General features: G+C 39.4%; 1 protein-coding gene across 1 annotated transcript in view; it reads left to right on the top strand.

The window, feature by feature from the left end:
• Window positions 1-19,634: 19,634 nt before the first annotated feature.
• The window catches only part of IGF1 (insulin like growth factor 1), a 70,178-nt gene continuing 66,066 nt past the window's right edge, over window positions 19,635-23,746 (top strand). Inside the window, exon 1 of the mRNA XM_081059978.1 lies at window positions 19,635-19,831. Coding sequence (XP_080916104.1) covers window positions 19,769-19,831 — 63 coding nt within the window. The 5' untranslated portion in view covers window positions 19,635-19,768. The remainder of the gene's footprint in view (window positions 19,832-23,746) is intronic.

Consider the following 23,746-nt stretch of genomic DNA (forward strand, 5'->3'; position numbering starts at 1 on the left):
AAGGTACCTCCATATTGTGTTCCATAGTGGCTGCACCAATCTGCAATCCCACCAACAGTGCACAAGAGAGGCAGATGGGCACTGAACTTATCAGGGGGATCACTTCATAGACTGTGTAGATGCCTGACCAATGGCACTATACATCTGAAGTTGAAGTAGAATAATATTGAATGTCAACTATAATTATATATATACATAATTATATATATACACAATTTTATATATATATATACACATAATTATATATATACACATATATATATGTATATATATATATATATATATATATATATATATATATATAGTCACGGGATGTGGAATACAGCATACGGAAAATAGTCAACGGTATTGTAACAGCTGTATACAATGTTAGAGATTGGAGGGGTTATCACTTTGTGAGGGGTATAAATGTCTAACTAGTACATTGTTTTGTATACCTGAAACTAATAATAATAAAAAAGTGTGTGTGTGGGGGGGGAATTATCAATCCTCACTGCCTCCACTTCTTCTCCTCCTAACCGTTCGTAACTTCCTGCATCTTCTTTTTCCCACCACAACAGATGCTGTTTTCCTTTCCACATTTTCAAGTCCAAAAAACCTTTTTCAAATTTCACCTTATTCAAAATCTCTATAGTTATGGTTCTCAAAGGTAGTCCCTAAACCAGCAAAATAATACTAATACTATTCCTAATAATAACAATAACAATAATAATAATAAATTTTTTTAAAGTGTCACCTGGGAACTTGTTAGAACTTAAGTTCTTGGACCCCACCCATGATTTACTGAATTAGAAACTCTGGGTGGGGCCCAGCAATCTATGTTTTAGCAAGCCTTCTATGTGACTCTGATTAGACGCTGAATTTGAGTTCGATACTCCTAACCCTTCCTTTTCCTTTTTGAAATTCTTTCTTCATATGGTTTCTGTGAATTAGATATTGCTAATTCTTCTTTTATATCTTAAACTATTTCTTTTTAGTCTCCCTCTTCCTTTCATGTCTAAATATGGTTATCCCAGGTACTCTATTCTCACACTATCTGTTCTGTCCATGTGATGTCATCTATTTACAAGACTTCAGTTACAACCTGTATTAGTCATGACTCTTGGTTATAAATGGTAGAAAATGCAATTCAACTTAAGCAAAGTTGAACAAAGTTAAACAAAAGATGGAATTTATTGGCTCATGTAACATACTTGCCTTGATTCAAGATCTTAAACAATGTCATCAGAATTTGGCCTCATTCTCTTTCTCTTTCAGCTCTGTTTCCATCCAAGTTGGTTTTGTTTCCAGTCTAGGTTTCCCTACATAGCTTCTTGAAGCTACAAAAGTATATGCTCACAGTTCCAGGACATATTGAGAGCACATTTAAGATGTGCTCATCTTAAAGCAATCACTGTCACCAACAAAGAAGAACATGATGACTTTCTTAAGCCTGAGTTATATCACCAACCCTGGAGGTAGGAGTGAGGTCAACCTTTGCAAACTGACACTAATTTATTTAACATACATTGAGCACATTTTATGTGCCAAATACTGTTCTTCATTCTGGGAATGTCAACAACAGAGTCAAAGTCCCTAGGATCATGGAGCTTGTATTCCAGAAGGAGATATAGACAAGAACCAATAAAACAAACAAAATCATCAGATAAATAAAGTGTAGGAAGATAAAGGAATGGAGAACGAGGCAGCTACTGAGGGGGCATAGGAGTAACTTCCTAGAGGATATCAGGATGTTGTTAACAGAAGGACCAATGAATTCTAGGTGAGTAAAAACAATAGATACAAATCCCAGATCTCCATCTTTAACAATTATATCCAATTGCCTATTGATCCTTTTACTTAATAAGGAAATGAAAAAGTCCCAAACTGAAATTAGCAAATTCCCTACTTTAACTTTCTATTAAGTTTTCTTTGAATTATTTTTCTTTTTAAATAAATTATTTTTAAAATGAATAAGGGTGAATGTATTCTCTCCAACCCCTCATATTATCGATGAGAAATAAGAAGGGGTCGTAGAATGGAAGCCACAAAAATGGGAATGGAGAGAAGCTATAAAGGCTATTTTTGAGAAGTCTAAGGTAGAAAGCTGTTGAAGGATGTTCAGGGTGAAAAGAAAGGGTTTCCCAAAGAAGTCTCCTCCAAATCCTCCAATGAGATACTCTGGGTAAAATCTTAAATTTAGAATGACTTCATTTGTCCATTGTCTCTAGTGTCCACCTGATGGTTCATGACATGAACAAAGGTCATCCAATTGCCCAAGCCCAGTTTCACTCACCAAATCATGTCAATTCTGCTTCCTAAAAGTATTTCTGGAAAGTATTTTCTGACTTACATTCCTGACTGCTTCTCTCGTCCCTGGTCTATCATCTCTTTCCTGAATCTCTCATCCAAATCCTACCCAGTCTTCTTGCTTGTAGTCTTGTCCTCTCCCCCAATATTCTAAACATTATTTCTGGAGAGGTCTTGAATTTCCAGGCAATGCTGAAGGTTGTCTTGAGGTTTGTGGTTACAAAAATCTAGTGTGAGGCTGCTCAGCATGATTACATGTTTTCTTCAGCCACATTCAGCTGCTCTGGTACAGGCATAGAGCTGACAGAAATTCAGAGTTGAGATTTTTGCCTGACAAGTATGAAGGGAGAAGGGATGGACAAGGTTATATACACAAGGGGCTGGATTAAAGTGATGGGTCATGGATTCCAAGTTGGGTAAAAAAGGAAGAAAAGGCATGAGGGGATAATAGGCAAGGAAATATGGTAGGATCAAAGGACTAGAGATCCCATGGGAGCAAAGAATGATTAGAGGAAGAGTACTAAAAGAAATGAGCTGAACAGACAGATGATGGAATGCAGGGAGTAGGATGGTTGAAATGAAGATTTTAGAGGTAGTTATTTCTCTTTTGTCTCTGAGAACATGTTTATCTAGCATATTCTGAAATCAATGAAAAATGAATTGAATTTTATTCAAAGCACAAACACACTTCACACTTCAGCATTGGTATTTTCATGTGATAGGATTTGGTAACATAAGAGCAAAAGCTACAAATGCCTAAACAGGAATTTGAATCCTAGATCCTCGGATTGAAAGTCTGATAGTCTACAAATTGAGCTACCTGGGCTAGAGGTAATTTAACTAACAATGTCTAGAATATAAGCATGGGCGGTGGTAGCTGAGTTAGAGTGAAGGAACACGATTGGATGCAAAGAGGTCAAGGAATTCAGAGGCCAAGTTGTCAGATGGACTGTCCATATAGGTGCTGTAGTCCTCAAGAATGGTGACAAGAACAGTGATGTAAAGAAAGACAATGATCCAGATACCAAATCGTCAGCAAATGAAGGGGAATGACCAGGAAGACAATGGGTAACAGCAAGAAGATGGGAGAGAAGCTGGCATATTCTGATAGCTTGTTGTCTAAAGGAACTGGAAATGGAATAGCTTAGTGAAGAAAGAGCAAAAATCAGAACATAGTCATAAGAGATAAGGAGACCTCCAACTTTAGACCCTGGAGATGTGCATGAAATATAAGAAGAAAAAAGAAAACAGTCCCAATGGAAGGCTGGGAAGAATCACTGTCCTTGAGAGGCAGATGGGTTTCAGTTAAAGCAAAAAGGGGAAGTAAAAGAAGATGAAGAAATGGGGGATTTTGCTGATGGTATGTCCTGAGTTCCAGAGGGCACAGCAGAAGAGTTTAGGATAGGAACATAGAAAATTAAGTCAGATTGAGGGAGGTGCAAGCAAAATAGAGTCTCCACGATAAGATGTGACCTAGAATGTAAAGAGGAATCAAAAGCATGATGGGGTTAGTCCATGTGGTGTTTAGAAGGAAGTTAGTAAACAGCTCTGACTTTAGCCTCCTTTCTAAGACTAGTCTTTGAAGTTATTTTCCTTGATGGGGTGGGAAATATGGAAAGCAACATGGTCTTGCTAAAAAGCATGAGAAGCTCTGTTAGCCTTACATGGAATCCCAAAGCAATTCCTGGTAAGCTCTGGATAAACTGTGACCTTTCCAGGGTCTGTTTGCATTTTTATGGGAGGTGTTTTCCTTAAGTAGTTAAAGGAAAGGGATTTTGAGCCTCTGCATCTTGTCACCTCTGACCCACCTTTATGTATCCTCCCCACTTCACCTCAGCTAATTGTCTAGAGAGTTAATATGACAGAACAAAGATTACAGTTGCAGCTCTCCCATCATCAAATCATTAAAATCAGGTAAATACTAATATTTGATATCATGTCTTTCTAAATAACAGTTAGTAAATATGACAGAAAAATCAATGTATTTGTGGTTTGAAATTGTAGAATCTGAATTTTTTTGAGGTAGTTATTTTATTTAGATTTGGTACCCATTGTGGATTAATGATAAGGATGGTAATTTTTATCATAGGTGAGACTTCCTAAGGTCTTTGCAGTCATTTACATTATCTGGCTAATTTCTCAAGGCTTACATAAATTTGGGAATACCCAAGTCAGTTTGAGACAGGTGACCTAGACCTTGACCCAGTTTTTCAACTAAGGAGAGGCCGTCAGGAAACTCTGTATGCAGATAACACAAGATAGTTTCCAAATTGGAGAACTTTATGGGTTAGTGGTTTATACTAAATATGTGCAAACATCTTCATACTAATAACATCTGCTCCGTTAGCACTTCTTGTGTGTTCAATACGCGAGGTATTGATATTCCAATTTTATAAGTAGTTTCCCAGAGAATGAATAACTTGCCCAAGGTCACACAAGCCATCAGTGGCATTGCTGGGGTTTGAATGCTAGTCTGTCTCAACCCGGGATTGTAGATAGGAAAGCCCAGAGAGAATGAGTAACTCACCTAAGGCCATAAAATTATTTGAATATACTTCAGGGATTTAAACCCACGTCATGTCTCAGCTTCAGTGACTCTTACTTTTGGGGATAGTTATTTACTCTTTCCAACACAATACTTCCATTCTCCCACCTGGACCACCTTGGAGCTTGGCCTATCCACACCAAAATCTATTTCTAAACTTCCTTTTAAAAGTGATGTCTCACTTTTCTGAGGCACACAAATCTAAAAAAATGTTTTTCCCAGAAATGTGCCCATCAATGTGTCCAAAACGCCATCCTATTTATTATTTACCTCTTCTACAAAGTACCACATTTGTGAACATATGTAATAAAAATACACATTTCTTCCTTCTTGTTCTGAAGCCCAGTTGATATCACTGTGCCTCATTATTCTGCACATTATCCCTCATCAGATTTCCCTTTCTCCATTTCAGTGAGATATCAAATGAATAGGCATTTGGACCTGAGATGGCTTCTAAGGTCCCTTCCAATTCTAAAATTCCATGCATCTACCAATGCTGTACTTCTGATTCTTGTCTTGAAACATGGTACATTAAGCACTGGTAGCAGATATGTGCTTTTGTTGTCCCTCCCCTCTCTTACCCTCAGCAAAACTATGCCTAGTAATTCTTTTACATGTTGAATTTGTATTTCTGTAGTTTCTTCTATGATGTCAAGTAACAAGGTTTGCTCATGAAGAGGGAAGATGGTTGTGGTTTTCTATGTTTGCCACCTAAGATTCCAAGTACTCAGTAGTAAGATAAAAAGATGACGATGATTGGCTTGTCTTCGAGGCTAAGGATACGTAGCTATTTATCAAGTGGTTCATGCTCTTTATCTAGATGTCTACAGACTTGCTGTTTTAGAAACTGTCTTGGCAATTTGCTAGTTGAGCTTTGTCTATTGCAGTTTCTGATTTACCTTGACTTTTCTCAAATAGCTATTCACCTACCTCTAACACAATTTTGGTGTAGCTCTGTAAAATAGATTAAATGAGTCCCTGCTGGTAGACTAAAATTATCGTACTTATAACGCAGTTATATAAACAGCAGTACCTAATTTACCAATGATTTGTGTTCTAAATGTTTATCCACTCCAGGAAATCAGAGCTGCACAAAGAAACAGGTCTAGGGGCATTCGTCTACTTTCTAGACTGTTGGCTCTGAAGTTATACTACAATTCACAAGCCTTGTTTTTTATCCCAATTTTCTTTCTACTGTACCTATTTTTAAGAGGTGCTTTCTTTTTTTCCTAAAGAAAATCTTTTTATTCCCATCCAGTTGGAATCAGACCTTTAAAATCCTTAGCACTGATAAACTGTGATTTCCCCTAATCCCCATAACCAAAATAGTTTTAAAATGAAAAAATTAAAACAAAATAATGCTTGTGGTAAAAGGAAGGAGAGAAATGAAGTGGCAGGTCTATGGGCAGTAGAATCAAAATGGAATCAGGGCCAGCATATGTATGTGCTAATGAGAATGATGCAAGAGAGAGAGCTGAGAATATAGAAGAGAGAAGAAAAATTCTGGAATGAGGTCCTTGAATAGGCAAGAGGGGATACAAGTGGAGGTTGGCCTTTTGCATGGACTAGGAACATGGGTCTTTATGTCTACTAACAGGAAAGAAAACAAAATATGTTGTGACAAAAAAATGGGTGAGTAGGTGAGTACTGTGGAAAGAGCTTGCAGAATATCTCCTCTGACTGCTTCTATCTCTTTGCCGAAACAGGAAATAAGGTCTTCAACTAAGAATAAGGATGGTGATGTAGATGGTAGAGAACTTGGGAGAGAAGAGAAGATCTGAAATACCCATTTACAAGAGAAAGTGAATAAATAGACAAGGGAAATGGAATATGATTGCCAGGCAAGGTCAAGGGCCCATTCTCCCTTCTCTGCCAACCATAGCAATAAACATACAATAATCACATAATTTAGAAATTGATCATGTGTTCAATTTAACACTTCATAGTTATAGTTTCTCTATTTTTCTTTCGTTTTTTATATTTAGTATCTCTTAAACAAGATAGCAAGCTCCTCAAGGTCATAGATCATGCTTACCAAAGGAACTGGGCATATAGCAGAGGTTCCATGAATATTCACTACATTCAATTGGGACCATAATTTCTACCTCACTAGAATCAAAAACTAACTTGGAGTGGTAGACCTCACAAACCTGATGCCAATACAGAAAGAGAATGTGATTCAGGATAATTGATTTAGAGCAGTGTCCCAACTGCTCCCCATGGGCCAACTGCGGCCCGCAATCCATTGTTAATTGGCCCTCTGCAAATTCCAAAAATATATTTAGTTTACTTAAATAAACCAGGTGAGGCAATACGTACTTCACCTCGAGTGAGTGGCCTGGCTGTTTGTGTATTTTACCGCATATGGCCGTTGATAAAAAACGTTGAAAAAAGTTTGGACACCCCTGATTTAGAGCTTCCTGGTCTTTTTGTCTTGGAGATTTGGGCTTGGGCATCATGGTTAGGAGTTCACCAACTGAGATACAAACATCCGCACTAAAGGGTTGTCTGTTCCATGTAGACTTCAGACTATAGAGATCTTTTTGGAAGACTTAACTTTCGTTCTTTATGTCTGCAGGCATTCATGACGAAACTTTATCTGGCCCATGGCAAATATAAGAAAATCTTTATCTGTAGTATTTAGATGAGTTCACTGAGATTTATTCTTAATCTATTTGCTTGCTTGTTTTTCAAGAATATTTGGATTTTTTTCCCCTACCTCTATGCTTTTAATCTATAGAAACTGCAATTTCAAACGAGGAGAATTTGATTCAGCTTGTAGTACGAAGAGTCTTCTTTCAGCTAAGAGGTTTGAGGCAACTGGAGATTTTAGCTTTTATTATTGCTTCTTTAAACTATGATTACTGTAACAGGTAATTTTCACATGTTCAATTTTTTAAGAACTACTTCTAGATTCTCCTATTTCTAATCTTATTTCAACTCTAAATTATCTGCCATCTCTCGAGACCAGCCTGTTTTCTGCTGGCATTTAAAAAAAAAATTACTTTGGGTTCATGTTTTTTTAGTTAAAGCCCACTGTTAGTGTTCATAGCACACTTTTCCTTTGTGTTTCAAGGAGGCCTCTTTTCAAAGAGGGTCAGTGCCACAATCAATTAATCTAGGCGCTGGGTAGAAAAATATGTGTAGATGAATACGGGTTGAATTTCTAGCTCTTAGCATGTTGCCTATTATGGCCAATACCTATTTTACGAATGAATAAATAAACGTGAATAAATGTCTATATACATATTAATACATTAATTCATACAAGAGGAGAAAACATGAACAAGTTGACATGGGAATTCAAGAAGATAAGTCGTTCCTTCTAGCTGGTGCAGGGGTGGGGACACGAAAAAGAAGACAGGAGGATTGAGGAAGAACAGATGGAAAATGTGCCAAAATTTGCAGCCAAAAGCAGGGTGGTTGAGGTGGGAGTGAAGATACATAAGCAATAGCTAAAGGTACAAACAAGGCAAGCATGTCTAGAGTATAGTCAGTGGTCCAATTTGGCCAGAGGTACAGATGAAGTCGTGTTCTGTGACGTATATTTGTTTGCAAGGATCAGTTCAGGCTGGATTATAAAGGGTTTAGGAGTTGTATTGATTCCACAATAACTTCAACCAAAAAGCTGGTTGAAGCTTTATCTGCTTCACAGGATAAAGAACATTGTGAAGCAAACATCTACAGTCTGAAAGTGTAAATCCTTTTTCAAAGTCTTACTACCTTTCCAATGACAGGACTCCTTGGAGGTTACTTAGAACTAATTCCTTTAGGAGGAGATTTTGCAACGTGACCAGCGTTTAGGAATAAGAGAGCATCTTTTTTCTGATCATGCCGGGCATTGAACCTTCTGATTTTACAAAGGTCAGTTACTCAGTGATACAGTCGACCTGATCTACATTGGCATTCATTTCGCACGCCCCTCGACTGCCAGCGAAGGCTCAGTCTGACAGTAGAAATGAGGCTGAACTGGGAAATATCTCAAATGGAAAGGTCCTTTGGTTGTTCTTTCTTCTCTTTTTGTCTTTCTTTCTTCCCTTTTTTGCATGTTTGTTTTGTTTTGCACACATCCACTTACTTAACTGGAACTATGGGGTTTAGCATGATAATTCCAAACGTATCAGATTTCAAGTGTGTCTCTGCCTCAATGACTAAAATAAGACTTCCTGGGCAAGGAGAAAGGCTCCACTTGGCTCCCAGGGAATAATTGGGACATAATGAACATCTGGAATGTATACTCGGCTTCTTTACATGATTACTGATAGACCCGATCCCATTGCGTTCTTCCAGGACTATAAAAACGTGTTAACATGGTTACATCACACACTTCAGCTGGTTTGTATAAGGCATGATTTTGCCACATGATATTTATTTAAGAAAGTAAATAATAGTCCCATTCAAAGTGATGCTGTAGCTCAGGGCACCCGTGTCAGCCCAGCCCTGGCATTTCCTGCCCATTTTCTGGACTTAACCAAATTGCTTGACACTGAGCTGTGTAAACTTATTCTCCAGGCAGCATAGTTTAGTAGTTCCAGGAGAGAGAAGTTTGCTCTTGTTTGAGAGGACCCCAGCTTCAGTGTGGGTGGCTGCCCCAACTGATGCGATGTATCTTTCAGTCATGTTTCAGGCGTGGCTTTCCCTTTGCAAAGAAAATCCCTCTTGTGTAGAATAAGACAGCCTCTGGTTTAGTATGCTTGAGACATGGTTGTTGCTGAAATTTTTTCAGAGCGCTCCATGAAGATCTTGTGGAATTGTTATTTATAAACTGCAAAAATGCAAATTTATCACCACTGGTGTTAAATGCTGACATTGCTGTTGTCTGGTTATTCCTGACGGCACTTCGTGTTCTGTTCTTGGTTCTCGCACACTGAAAGATTTCATTCCCCAGGAGCTTTAGGGTTTATGTTTTGTCTGTTTTGTATTTGGGTCCTAAGAGTTGGTTGGATTTGGATCATAAGAGTTCTTTGCCCCACTGCGGCTGTCTATAAGGGGCAACACATGGCAAATTGTCTTTGGTTTGATGACACTTGCTTTATCTGCAAAATCCACAAAAATGAGTGGGTTGTAAAAGTCCAGATGTTGGAAGACATGACCTAGATAGCCTCTTGGGAAAAACAGATGCCCTCACTTAGCAGCTCCAGCCTCTCTCCAAACTTTGCAAATGCAACAATTGCCTCTGGAGGTCTATTGCTTTCCAAAGCAATGGAGTGAGTTTAACCTTGGCACCTAGCAGAGAAGCTAGCCAGTCCAGGATGTGGGATTGCTACCTTGATGGGAACCCAAGCTGGGAAGCAGCCTGCCAGTTGGATTGGCAGTGCTCTAGCCCCAGCAAGATCCAAATCTTAAGTCACCATTTTCCTTGTGAAGAATCAGGGATGTAAAGCCAGAGAGCAGTTGATTAAAGGGAACAAGTTCAGCTAGTATTCATTAGCCAGGGAAAGAGGGGAAAAAAGGGGGGCGGGTAAAAAAAGAACACAAAGAATAAGTGGGAGCAAAAGGCCAAAATACCAGTTAGCATGCAATCTGGTCAAGCTATCTTACCTTGAATTTCAGGAAAGTCAGCAAGCCTTTAGGAAGTGTCCCTAATCCATCATGAGCTCCATTTGGGAATTACCAGAAAGCAAAAGCATTAGCTTTCTGAGAAGCCACCATCTGCACTGATTCTAAGGCAGACAGAGAGCGGTTTGCTATGTTATCTATCCCACAACAACCTGTAGCTGTATCCCTGACCTTAGGAAGGATAAACACCAAAGACTGCATTTGCCCGAGCCTCTAAGACTCTAAGTAGAGCACAAATTGTCATTAAGTGGGTCATGCTTAGTCCCTGATGTTTCATCAAAACAAAGTTTATCTAAATCAGAATGGGATTCAGTACATAGATGTTTGGTAGTGTGACTTGCTTTACCGTAGTTGCTCACATCTAAAGCTCCAGTAAGACTACACCCCAGAAAACCTAACCTCAGTTCTTACTGTAATTGGAAGAGTATAAGTGGCTTCCTGTTCTGACGCAGTCTTTGTCTGCGCTTCTGGCTCGGACTCCTGTACCTCCTGCTTCTGGAGAGCAATTGTCTATTTCTGTAGGTTTGGTTGCTTATTTCGTTGTTGTTGTCGTTTTGGTTTAGTTTTTGTTGTTGTTGTTTATCAGAGGCAACACAGTATAATGAAATATCAGTAGGGATTTGTTTTCTTCTCTGTGTATTTTCAGGCAGTAGCTCAGAGTGGAAGTGGTGGGAATGAGGACCGGTAAGCATAAGCTTTCTTTGTTAGTTTCCCCTAAAATGTTCTAAACATGGCTATACCTAGACTCCATCCTAAGTGCTCATCTCTGAACTTTTCAGACTGACTATTTTGAAAATGGCTATTACAATTATTCTAAACTCATTTTAGAATTAATTATCCCTGTATTGAATACCAATGACAGTACAACATTGTACTATGGGGAATGTAGGAGGTATATATTGAAAGAGGTCATCCATCTACTAAAAATGTGTAAACCATGGAGTACTGCGTATTACAGCAACCTGAAATTGAATCCTACCTCTGTCACTTAATGGCCACGGGACATTAGGCAAATCATTTGACTTCTATCTCAATAGTCTTCATTCATTCAACAAATATTTTTGAGATTCTGGTATGTCCCAAGAACTAAACCAGGCACTTAGAAATGAAAGTGGAAGTATTTTATTGAAGTTTGTGAGAATTAGGTGAGATAATTAAAATAATATGAAATAAAGAATATAATTTGATACTCAATTTTATGCTAGTGGTGGTTATCATTATTTTTTTTAATTAAAGTTTATTGGGGTGACAATCATTAGGAAAGTTACATAGGTTTCAGGTGTATAATTCTGTAATGCATCATCTGTCACATTGTGTGTTCACCACCCAGAGTCAGTTCTCCTTCCATCACCCTATGTTTGATCCCTTTTACCCTCATTATTAATTAACAAATATTTATTGATAACCTATTAAAAACCAAGCACTACGCTGGGGCTAGGGATATATAGGGATACACTGGTGAAGAACAAGTTATGAAGAAGCCACGATGGACATTAGCAAGAGAGGTGGCTACCGTGGAAGGGAATGTTCTGGATTTAGATGTGACCGAGGGAATGTGAGGAGGTGTGAAACACATGCACATGGCCTTTGAAGACTGTGGCAGCTAGAATTGATGAGATTGTCAGGAGGAAAGACTGGTAGGAAGCCCATGCAATGATTCAGGAACTTATCAATCTAATCTAGAACAATACTGGGCAAATTGAGAGAAAGAGGCTGAAGTGTAAAGACATTATAAAGCAAAGTGGAAGGACGAGGGTTGGATTTGGTGAGTGAGTGCATGTAGATGTCACCACAGCAATCCAGGACCAAGACAATAATCACAGAGGCTCAAAAACTTGAAAAATAAAGAGGTAACCTGGGTCACTAAATACACATCCACACAAACACTCCCACATATGCTACAGTTTCCGTCAATACTAAGGATGGATAGCACCTATCAGTGTTTTTAATAACTATCTTGTGAGACTTTTCCTGACTACCAAGTAATATCTGCTGATTAAACATATAATAAGAATTAGAAACTGCGGAAAAGCATTAAGAAGAAAGTTAAAATCACTTGTCATCCTGCTACTCAAAATGTAATGGTGAACACACAATGTGGTATAGAGATGATGTAATACAGAATTGTACACCTGAAACCTATGTCACTTTACTAACAATTGTCACCCCAATAAACTTCAATTAAAAAAAAAATGTCATGGCCAGGCACAGAGCCAGTTTGGGGGCAGAAGCATGTGGGAAACCGCTCTCCCCATGTGGCCAAACGGCAGGATATCATCCTACCCCCAACACCATTTTAGGCCTGAAACTTCTCTCCATGGATCTAAACAGCATTTTTTAAAATAAGAGAATGAACACAATTCTTATCATCTAGAGAAACTAAGCACAGATATTTATATCTATGATTCTGTGCATGTGTTTGAGAGGTATGAGTGTGTGTGTGTGTGTGTGTGTGCGCGTGTGTTATATGCACATTTGTTCCCCTTAGTGGTAGTAAAAAACTGAAACTGTTTATTTTCTTGTCACCAATGGGCATCATCTTTTTAAAATATTAATGACATACCAAGGCAAGTTGGCACCGATCAGAGAACAGGAAGCACAGGAGCCAAAGGTGTAAGAAAAATGTATGGGAGGAAAACTTAGAATTGGAAAATGTAATCCGTTAACTTAAGGGTTTTTTGTTTGTTGGTCTGTTTGTTTTTTCTGCAACTAGGAAAAGACTATTATTATTGTTGCATTTTAGTGAGTGCGGATCAGTTAGTGCACCTTCTGAGAACCACTGGTGTGATGGTTAATTATATGTGTCAACTTTGCCAGGCCATAGTACCCATATATTTGGTCAAATGTTCTAGATGTTTCTGTGAAAATATTTTTTAGACAAGATTAATATTTAAATCAGTAGACTTTGAGTAAAGCAGATTACCCTCCGTAAAGTGGGTGGGCCTCATCCATCAGTTGAAGGCCTTAATAGAAAAGGCTGGCCTCCCAAAAGAAGAGGAAATCCTGCCAGCAGATGACCTTTGGACTCAAACTGTAAATCTTTCATGAGTCTCCAGCTTACCTTGCAGGTTTTGAATTTGTTAAGCCTCTATAATCCCATGAGCCAATTCCTTAAAATAAGTTGATAAATAAATAGATAGATAGGTAGATAGATAGACAGATAGACAGACATTAACCTTGTTGGTTCCTTTTCTCTGGAGAACCCTGACTAATACAACAGGATTTAAATACTTATTTTGAGCTCCAAAAGAAGATGAGGCCTTCACCAGGGTATAAAAAAGGAGGAAATTGTGTTGTAGATATACCTACATTTCTGTGATGTGTACATAGCACACCTTTACTAAGGGTCTCTGCTGATTGGAGGATGGGGTACAGTCTCCAAAGGTATATGTTTACCAGGTGGATCATTTTGAGAGCTCCCCTAGATACTGTATTCCTCTTCAACTGATTACTCAAACTTCTGTTTGTATGGATAACCCTACCACGAAGACTGAAATGTTCACAGCAGCCACTTTTAAGTAAAGAACTGAAGCTGGGGGTTGTGTGCCCAGCTCTCAAAGAGTACAATAAAGTTCCTTAATTAACCCACGTGAAGACGGGATGCTATGATGGACCAGGTTTGCGAGGAAATTCAGGGCTCACCAGAAATAAGCCCTTTTTGCCTCAACCCTTACGGCAGATTTAGTTACATACAAATCTGTGTATACATGGGAATCATGAAGGAATTAAGACTGTTTACCAGTCTTACTGATGGGAAGAGGAGAGGAATAAAGGGCTTCCACAGCGCGGGAGTCTGAGAATGTGGATACAGCCTCAGCTTCCACATTACCACAACACTGGGAACCTCCTCATTTCTACATAACTTTGTCCATGCTGTTCCCTCTGCCTGGGACAGCATTTACTGTTTTTTCCATCTTGGATATGAACTCATGCCTCAGGACTTAACTCAAATGTGATTCACTCTACCAAGCTTTTTTAACATCTCCAAACTCTATAAAAGGCTGGAACAAAGAATGAGTGTGAGCCTAAAGGGTCTCTAAATTATCAAGAAACATAATTAATACATTTATATGATGACGTTTTTTATATACAGGGTCTTTGTTCTCTGCTTTTTCATTGTGGTCACATTTCTTTTACCTAACACATGACATGCTCTACTGCACTGATCCCAAACACCAGACATTCAAACACCAAATACACAGTTTTTTGTCACAACTGTCTGCCACTTACAATATTATTTACTTTAAAAATATGTTTTTCTTAAATTCATTTTTTTGAGACTTAGGTACATATATTTTAAAATAAGCTTTAAAATATCTATTTCAAAAACAGCATCACTTGCCCTAAATAGAAGGTATTCTTAAAAACAAATACCATAAAAATGAAACAGTATTATTAAATTCTATATAAAAACCACTGTCTATATAGACTTTGGGCTTCAGTTCTGGTGTTTTTTTGTGTGGTTGGTTGGTTGGTTGGTTGGTTAGTTTGTGTGGTTGGTTGGTTGTTTTGTTGTTGTTGTTGTTGTTGTTGTTAAAAGGGGAGATTAGCAAGTGTCAGGCACTGGAGACAGGCTTTTCCTCAGTAAATTCTGGTAGAAAGAGAATTGAAAATGGGACCCTTTTTACACTTATGTGATGCTTAAATGCCATGTTTTTGACCATCAATGCTCTAGCTCACATTTTCAATACTGATGTGTTAGAAACAGTACAGGACAGGGAAACTAAATTCAATATCCATTCATGCACGCCTACATTTTTCATTAAATTAGCCACTTTTCTATCCACCGCCGCTGCCCCCACCCCCAATTTTTCTTATTTATAAAATGAGGAAGTTGGCCATTTTACTCTCAGAGAATTGATTATCTTTTTATGTGAAATATTTTACCTTTATCATCATTTATTTTCCAGACTTTCACTCAATCAACACAATGTTTTGAGCCCATACCAGGAGTTAAGCATGGGGAATATAGCCATGAAAAGGACGTCTGTGCCCTCATGAAGTCCTTTCGCTCTTTAACACTCCTCCCCTTTTAGAAAACTACAGTGAATCAAATATCTAGCTTATTTATTTCAAAAGGGATTCAAAACGCTAAAGATCAGTGCAGCTTAAACTATATTTCAATCCACAGCTTTTCAAAACGCCCCACTCCTCTCCCAACTCCACACATCAGTGGTTAATTGCGGTGGCAGTTTTCCTGAAGTCCACAAGAGGGCGCGCACATTTTTTTATTCCAAAAGAAAGCGCGTTTGTGGGCACTGCCCCTGAAGTTTGGAGTTGGTGTCTCCTTTCCTCACTTTCTATTCAAGTGGGGGCAATTGTGGTGAGCCCTCAGGTTCTCTCACTCCCCCAAGCCATCCTCGCCACATGCAGTGACTCCTTCTCTGCCATTACGAAGAATTCTTTTTCTCCCCAAACCACAGCAGTTTTGCTTCTGACTGCTTTCAGTATTTGCCCTTTTGACATTTTTTGAAGAAATAAGATCCAAGTTTGATGTTGAAAAAAAGCATTGATTTCTTCAGAGAGAGGATTTCTTCTCCCTGTTACTGTTTCCCCTAGCTGTGGGGAAAATGCTCCTCTAAGGATTTAAAGCAGCTCCTTTGAGCTAAAGAACGTCTTTCTGAGGAATAACAGAGCTCCTTCTGAGCAGATCTTTTGGAGCTGACGTTGGTCCCCTTTTCAGCAGCATGTTGTATTTTTGAGGTCCGGCCTTTTCCTCTGAGTTCTACATTCTAAATTGACAAGCTTTTGATCTCAGACATTGGAGAATACACTCCCAGACCAACCCTCCCCACAAACCATGATCCAAGACACACGTCCAATAGTTTCCCCAAGTTCTTTGCCTGGTGGGTGGCCCTAGAACCTTAGCCCTCACCCTTTATTTGGTTCCAAAGTCCTCCTACTTCCAAATATCCATTCTGAGCTTTTCTTGGGAGTCAGCAAAAACAGTAATAAAATAAATTGTAAATATGCACATGGCTATGAAATTACCTTTTGGATGAGCTCCTCTGCAGTTGGCATGGGAAAGACTGGGGACATGGCTTGAGTAGAAAGAATGGGGAAGGGGCCTTGCCCACCCTTTCTGTGAATCTCAATCAGCTGGCTCTACAAGGAAATAAACAACTGTTTTGTTGCTTTTTATTTTTTTAAGAAAGGTGTCAGAAGTCTTCTGAGGCTGTAGCTTTATGCAAATATGCTACTCAGGAAGAAGGCTTTAGGGTAGAGTTATTTATATCCCACAGGCATTACACATATGAAAGGTGAAACTGTGAATCTGAATTTCCAGGAGTGGATCTTCTCATGATGAGCAGGTCCTTGCAGTTAGCTATTTTGGTGGCACACAATTCCCACATCTAACTGTCCAATCATTCCAGCCAGGAGACTGCATAATCCTTTAATAATTTTAGAATGATCCCATATGTTTCATTCCCTTGGGATTTCATGACCTGAACTTCTGGGGATTAAATTTACGACTACCTTAGATTCTTAGTAAGAGGTGCAGTCATTTCTTTTTCTCCTAAACAGGTACAGCACTCAGTCATTAAAAGGTAATCAGGTGGCACAGTTATTGCCCTTTCTCTTTGATGTTGACTCTGAAATTAGCAAAGAAATTGGCCATTTCTCTAGGAATTATTGCCCTGCTCTGTGGATCACCCTACCCAGAAATACAGACCATTTCCCCTACATTGAAATATACAATAATCACTTCAGGAAATTGCTTTCCCTATTGGAAACGGAGAGCTCACATAGGAATGTTTCCACAGCACAGCTGATGATAATTACGATTCACTGAAATTTCAGTTTTCTTTGATTGTGACATAAAAACTGGGACATAAATTAAAACCCAATTATCCTTTAAGTGTAATTGGGGTTATAAAACCAAGAGACTGTGAGTCAGTGTGTCGTTGTCACAGGAGCACAGTGTCTGATGGAATGTTATGTATGTGTTCTGTCTCCCAAAGCAGCCTTTCACATGAAATGATTGGGGACGAGGGGATCTCTGCCCAGGGCATGTCAAGAGAGTGCACCAGACTTGGAAATTCAGCTTGGAGAAGTGCAGTGAGTGTCCAAGACATTTTGGAACAATTAAAATGTGCTAAAACGACAATAGGAAAATCCTGGTCTTCACCTGGGAAGGTGCCTGGTGATGGAGCAAGGCTCACAACAAGATTCCAGCAGGTACCTAATGCTGTGCGCTTGGAAATGGCAGTTCTGTCTACGTGGGAGATAGCTGCAGCTCTTTGGTTGTATAAGGTATATCATCATAAGAGGAGGGTGGACTTTGCTTTTCAAAAGGGCCTGATCCACAAAAGCAGCAGAAAAAGGAGATCTTTGGTAAATCAAGTCATAAGTTAAGTGCACAAAGCGGGGGTCATTAAGGAAGTCTTGGATTATTCTTTAAGTACATAAATTGCCATCCACCTGCAGCTGCCTACCTGGCCACCTCTTGCTGATGCATTATTTGTGGACTCTTCGGGTCAGATCATACCCACTGAAACTTCCCAACCTTGTACCCGAAGCCTCTCAGGAGCCATCCCTCCTCCCTGTTCTGGAGTTTCAAAAGGGTTTCACTTCCTTGTTTTTCCAGAGAATTTGTTACTCCCTTACAGTGTGCACTGTTCATATTTTTAAAAGAGCACATGCCCACCATGTGACAGTGACGTTTTTCCTCTCTGTCCCTGCCACGCAGCTAAAAGCCCCTGTGGGGCCTTGACCATGATGAAGGTAGTCAGGCACATAGTAGGCACTCACTAAACAACGCTGAATTTGAGCACCATTGAAATGACATAAATCCAAAGTTCCAACTTTTCTTTCTGGAAGGTAAGTCTTGCCTCAAGTTACTAACTACACAGAAGACTTGACCAAACCTAGTGCCCTTCTAAAACCAGCCAGGTTTTCCTTTGAGGGCACTCATCTCTGCAAACAGCTTCCTATCCACAGGACAACATCAAGATCTGGACTAGGGTTTCCAGCAGACCTGTTTTCAGTTGATGCCTCAGTATCATCGTGTCCCCTGAGAATCACGAGAGGAAAAAATGCAAAATCCAGGTTATTTCCTCCATCCCTGAGAAACTATGCCAAGAGAGAAGTCTAGGGAAAGTCTGATCTGGGCTTTTACAATCTTATTTCATAGTCTGTTTTCTTATCTACTACCTCGCAAAAGCAAAGGAAAATTGGTACAAACCGGATCCACAAAAGATCAGAAAGTGGTTCTCAACGGCAAAGACAAGTGTACATTATAAATAGCAAAACAGCTGGCTTGGACCATGTTGTCGGCCACTCATCCAGTTGAGGGATTTGAATGACATCATAACCCTTGAGAGGGTATTGCTAGCCAGCTGGTGTTATTTAGAATATACAAACATTGGAGAAAAACACACACGCACACACACATACACACACAGTTTCAAGTTATGTAGAAAAATACGAACAATGAGAAAATAGTTTGCCCCTCAAGTGCCCTTCCCCTGGAGGGGGTGGGGGGTGATAGGCAGCCTCATAGAGGAAGGAAGAAAAAGATTTTATTTTTTCAGTTGGCTTTACAGCTCAGCACAATCTTTGCCCTGTCATGGGCAAAAAGCGCGAGACGGAGTCCTAAAGGGAGCCAATTGCAATACTGCCTGCCCCTTTTCTAGGTTCTAGGAAATGAGATCATTCCCCTCGCTTGGCAACTAGGACAAGGGGTCACCCCAGCGCTGCCTTCCAATCTAGTTTACCCCAGTCATTTCAGGGTTAAAATCATAGGGTTTGCTTGGGGTGGTCTTGCCTTCATTTCTTTTTTCTTTTTTAATTTTGCAATTGCTCTAGAATATAAAAGCGCTCACCCATCCCCCACGTATCTTCCTTTAATTCTGATAAGGTGTATTAACAGATGTGTATGTCTTCGTGCCCAGGAGAAAGTTCATCAGGGAACAGACCCTCATGTTCTACCACAGCATCAGTATTTTCATGCCTGCTCACCCTGTCACTAACACACATTCTATTAAGGGGGAAAAAAAAAAAAGAAATGCTTCTGTGCTCTAGTTTTAAAATGCAAAGGTATGATGTTATTTGTCACCATGCCCAAAAAAGTCCTTACTCGATAACTTTGCCAGAAGAGGGAGAGAGAGAGAAGGCAAATGTTCCCCCAGCTGTTTCCTGTCTACAGTGTCTGTGTTTTGTAGATAAATGTGAGGATTTTCTCTAAATCCCTCTTCTGTTTGCTAAATCTCACTGTCACTGCTAAATTCAGAGCAGATAGAGCCTGCGCAATGGAATAAAGTCCTCAAAATTGAAATGTGACATTGCTCTCAACATCTCCCATCTCTCTGGATTTCTTTTTGCCTCATTATTCCTGCTAACCAATTCATTTCCAGACTTTGCACTTCAGAAGCAATGGGAAAAATCAGCAGTCTTCCAACCCAATTATTTAAGTGCTGCTTTTGTGATTTCTTGAAGGTAAATATTTCTTACTCTTTGAAGTCATTGGGGAATTTTCTTTAAATTGTGTACTGTTTGCTTCTGCCTAGGAACGTTATTCACTTTAGAATTTTCATTGTTTCGGAACTGGGAGTTATTTATAAATTGCTGAATATGCAATTCTGTGGGATCTGAAAATATAGCTCCGGGAGATGGATGCCTTTGCACAGAGAAATATGTATGAGTAGAAACTATTGCAAGGTACTTATGCTAAACCCTCTACTTCTCCAGGGCTTCAGTCGTGTCATTATAGAAGATTCCTTTAAATCCTGTCTATGGTTAAGGGCTGTAGACAGTGGATGTGAACTTTGGGATTTTTTTTTTTTTTTTGCAGGTGCAGATGTTTAATTTTAAGACCATGTTCGCGTGTATGAGTGAGTGTGTGTGTGTGTGTGTGTGTGTGTGTGTGTGTGTAACTTGTCAGGACTTTTATTACAAGGCACGCCACATACAAAGAGTTACATTTTAGCTGATATAAAAGCTTTTAAATATGATCTTGGGAGCTAAGGTCCCGGAACTCTCTGCACTTATGCCCAGAGAGTCAAAGTTAGAGTGAAGTTTAATTTGCTCTTCCGAAAAAGAACTTGACAACTCTTGCTGACCTTGCATATTTGTATAATTTAAACAAATGCATACTGTATATGGGAAGCGGAAACTTTCTAGCAACTGCTTGTCCAAGTTTTCTCATTTAAAGAGGACTTTCATGGGCAAAGTAAGGACGTGGGGTTCTGTGTTGTAAAACTCTGATTTTATACTTGGTGCTGTAAAGTCTCTTTAGGTGAATTTGGCTGCTGTTGTCTATGTACGACTTCTCATTTCCAATCATTGGCCTTAGTTCAAATTTCCATTCTCAGCAAAATTATATCCTTCAAGACTTGTGTTTTTCCAATTTGCAAGCACTTTTAAGCCGCTGTCACTGGTTCCCTGATGCAATTGCCTGAGGTCTCAATTCATAAAATGTCCCTGCCCCTTAGTACAGCATTCATTTGCTGCTTTCAAATACTCCACCAGGAGGACTTCTCTTAGTCCAGTAAGTGGCTTAGGAGTGAAGGCTCCATCCTCGTCAGGCACCTGATTCTGCTGCACTTGAGATGCCAAGACACATGCTGGCTACCTTGTTTTTAAAAGAAATGGAGTCAATATACATATAGCTTCTGCGGTCTGGCAGCTGGGGGATTTGTCTCCCGAATTAGACGATCATAAAAGGGGCTGTGGCGTGTTCTATCTGCCTTACAAGTTTGGAAAACTATCTCCAAATGAAGATAGTTTCCATGCTGTGTATGCTGAACTTTTCAGAAGTAGAGCTAGCAATACGTTGTTACTTTTTTCCTGTACTTGGAGCAGGAAGTGGTTTGAGGGAGGTGCATGGTCTTCCAAATGTAATTCAGTGAGTAAAGGTGTCCTGCCTAGAGGCAGAACTGACAAGCTGATTGTCCTCTTGAGTCCCCAGATATTTCCAAGTGTTTGAGTCAGAGGGAAGAGGGTACGGGAGAGGACTGGACCGCAGGTCACTGTTCATGGTGGCTACGATAGGCATACATACAATGGAAATTGGTGGCTTGATTGAAGGGAAACGATTGACTCAAATCCCAGCTGTGCAATTTGTTCATTGTTTGAATGGACAAAAGGCAGTTTACCCAGGCTCACAGCATACCTACCTGCCTGAGTGTCCAAATGTAACTAGATGCTTTCACAAACCCCACCCACACAGCAGCACATGTTTTTAAGTCCTCAGTTTTCTATTCACATCAGCCTCATAATACCCACCCTGACCTGCTGTAAAAGATCTGGAACAAACAAAAATGGTTACACCTACAGTGAGTATTTTCTTATGACTATTGCCCTCAAATTTTGCTGGGCATTTTCATTATAGCCCAGACATCTGGAATCAATTGATATTCCATTTATTTAAGATAAAAAGAAAAGTCTTTTAAATTTTGGATTTGTGAATGATTTTTGAGAAAGAGTGCTCCGATTTTTTTTCCTGTTTTCTCTGTTCTTGCTGGTTCTCTCTTCCTTTTTCTCTATCATATCTTTCCTTTCTCTCTCTGTTTCTTTTGTGTTTGGCAAAACAAAAGGCCAAAGAAATGATGAGCATATGAAGCTACTTGTTTCAAACTTTTAACTCCTAAACAAGTTTGTTATTGTTTTCTTTTTGGGAACATAATGTGATAAATTCTCTGTTTCTCTGTGGGTGTACTGGTGGACTGTTCCCTAAAGGAAAATGCACTACAGGCTCTATCTTGTCCTAGAAGTATAAGTGCTGATATTTATCTGACAATATAACTCAGCAAAAGAAAGAAAAGAATAAAAGAAAGGAGGAAGGGAGGGACGGAGGGAGGGAAGGAGGAAAGCAAAGAAGGAAGGAAGGAAGGAAGGAAGGCAGGAAGGATGGAAGGAAGAAAAGAAAGAAAAGAAAGAAAGATCTGTAAAAAAATAAATCTTAAGTTCTTAAATGCTAGAGATTTGTATGTATTGATGGGCTTAAATGTGTTATACTGGAAATAACTATTAAAAATATAGCTTTGACATCTAATGAAGTTCTCAATTCAGTGAGGCGTCAGTAGAGTACCTTTTCCCCTGGATTTCACAAGAACTGAAGAACGTGAAGGCATCAACAATTACAGGTGCTTGGCCTTCAGCATTACTATAAACTCAACAAGGAAGGGAGAAGTGGAGAAATAGGATTCGTAGAATAGCATGCATTCTAGAACTGGCCCATTGCCAGAATGTGGGGTATGTTCTGTAAAGGGCAATTACAATTTTGCTTTTTTGAAAAGAGCAATGAAGTCCAGTTGGGTTAGATTTATTGAGGTTTCCACTGAAAATACTGAAGAAGGAAATCCCCACCAATTATTTTATAACTAAGAAAAATGGGGATTGGGTGATAACTTGTTTCTAGCAGTCTCAGTGGTTTGGCTACATGGGGGTGGAGGGTTTCCGTAGGACTCCAGTAGAGCCCTACTGAGAAAATGGAAGAAATGTTCACTTACATTTTCACCTCATTTTCTATTTTACGTCCATTGCTTATGATGATTTGCAAATAGAAGGCACTTTTTGTGGTCAACTCTTTTACAAGCATCAACTAAATATTTACGTTGTGTTAAAGAGTCAGAGTGTTGGGATTTCTTCCTAATTGCTGAGTGGAAGTTCTGGCCACAAAAATGGAAATTTTAATTAAAATGATGAAGCAAACTTTGCCACTTTGCCACTGGTTGAGAGTTCATGGAAAGCAAGGAGGGTGGTAGAAAAAAAAATGACCGAGTCTGTTTCTCCAAAAGTGGTGGGGTTGAGTGGCCTGCCTCTTCTGGGAGGTTCAGAAAAAGGCTCTTTTTATAATGATAGCTTCCAGTGTAACTCTGTGACCCTATTCATAGGGTCCCTCATTTAAACTCCTGACAAGACTCTTCCAATGCTTCTGAAAGTAGATGCATCTAAGAAAGGTGAAGTTACTCAGGTTGGGAGCCTTTCTGGAAGAAACCACATCTTTGTGCCACACGCAGCAATATGGAAAAACTTCATGATCATCTTAGCCTTGTTTCTACTACTTAGAGTGAGGATGGAGATGGGAACCGCAGCAATTCTGCTTCTGGCAGGGCTGACACTTGGCTCTCTATCATTGGCTAAGTAAGCCAACCAGGGGTCCCTCGGTATATTTTGCTATAAAATGGATACAGTGACACATAAGCCCCTCCAAGAGATGAAGTCAGAATTCCTGTGACTTAAAAAAAAAAAAAAAAAAAGGCTTTTGTAGGTTTTGAGCTCAGTGCCCTGTTCATGGACAGCACTTTCTACATATGTGTTGATTTGATACTGAGATTGACACAAAGGGCTTTAGAATACAGAAAGAGTAGGGTCTACTTAGCATGAGCCAGTTTCATTCCTAAATCCTCA

Source organism: Rhinolophus hipposideros (genome assembly GCF_964194185.1).
Source record: "Rhinolophus hipposideros genome assembly, chromosome: 9".
NCBI lineage: Eukaryota > Metazoa > Chordata > Mammalia > Chiroptera > Rhinolophidae > Rhinolophus > Rhinolophus hipposideros.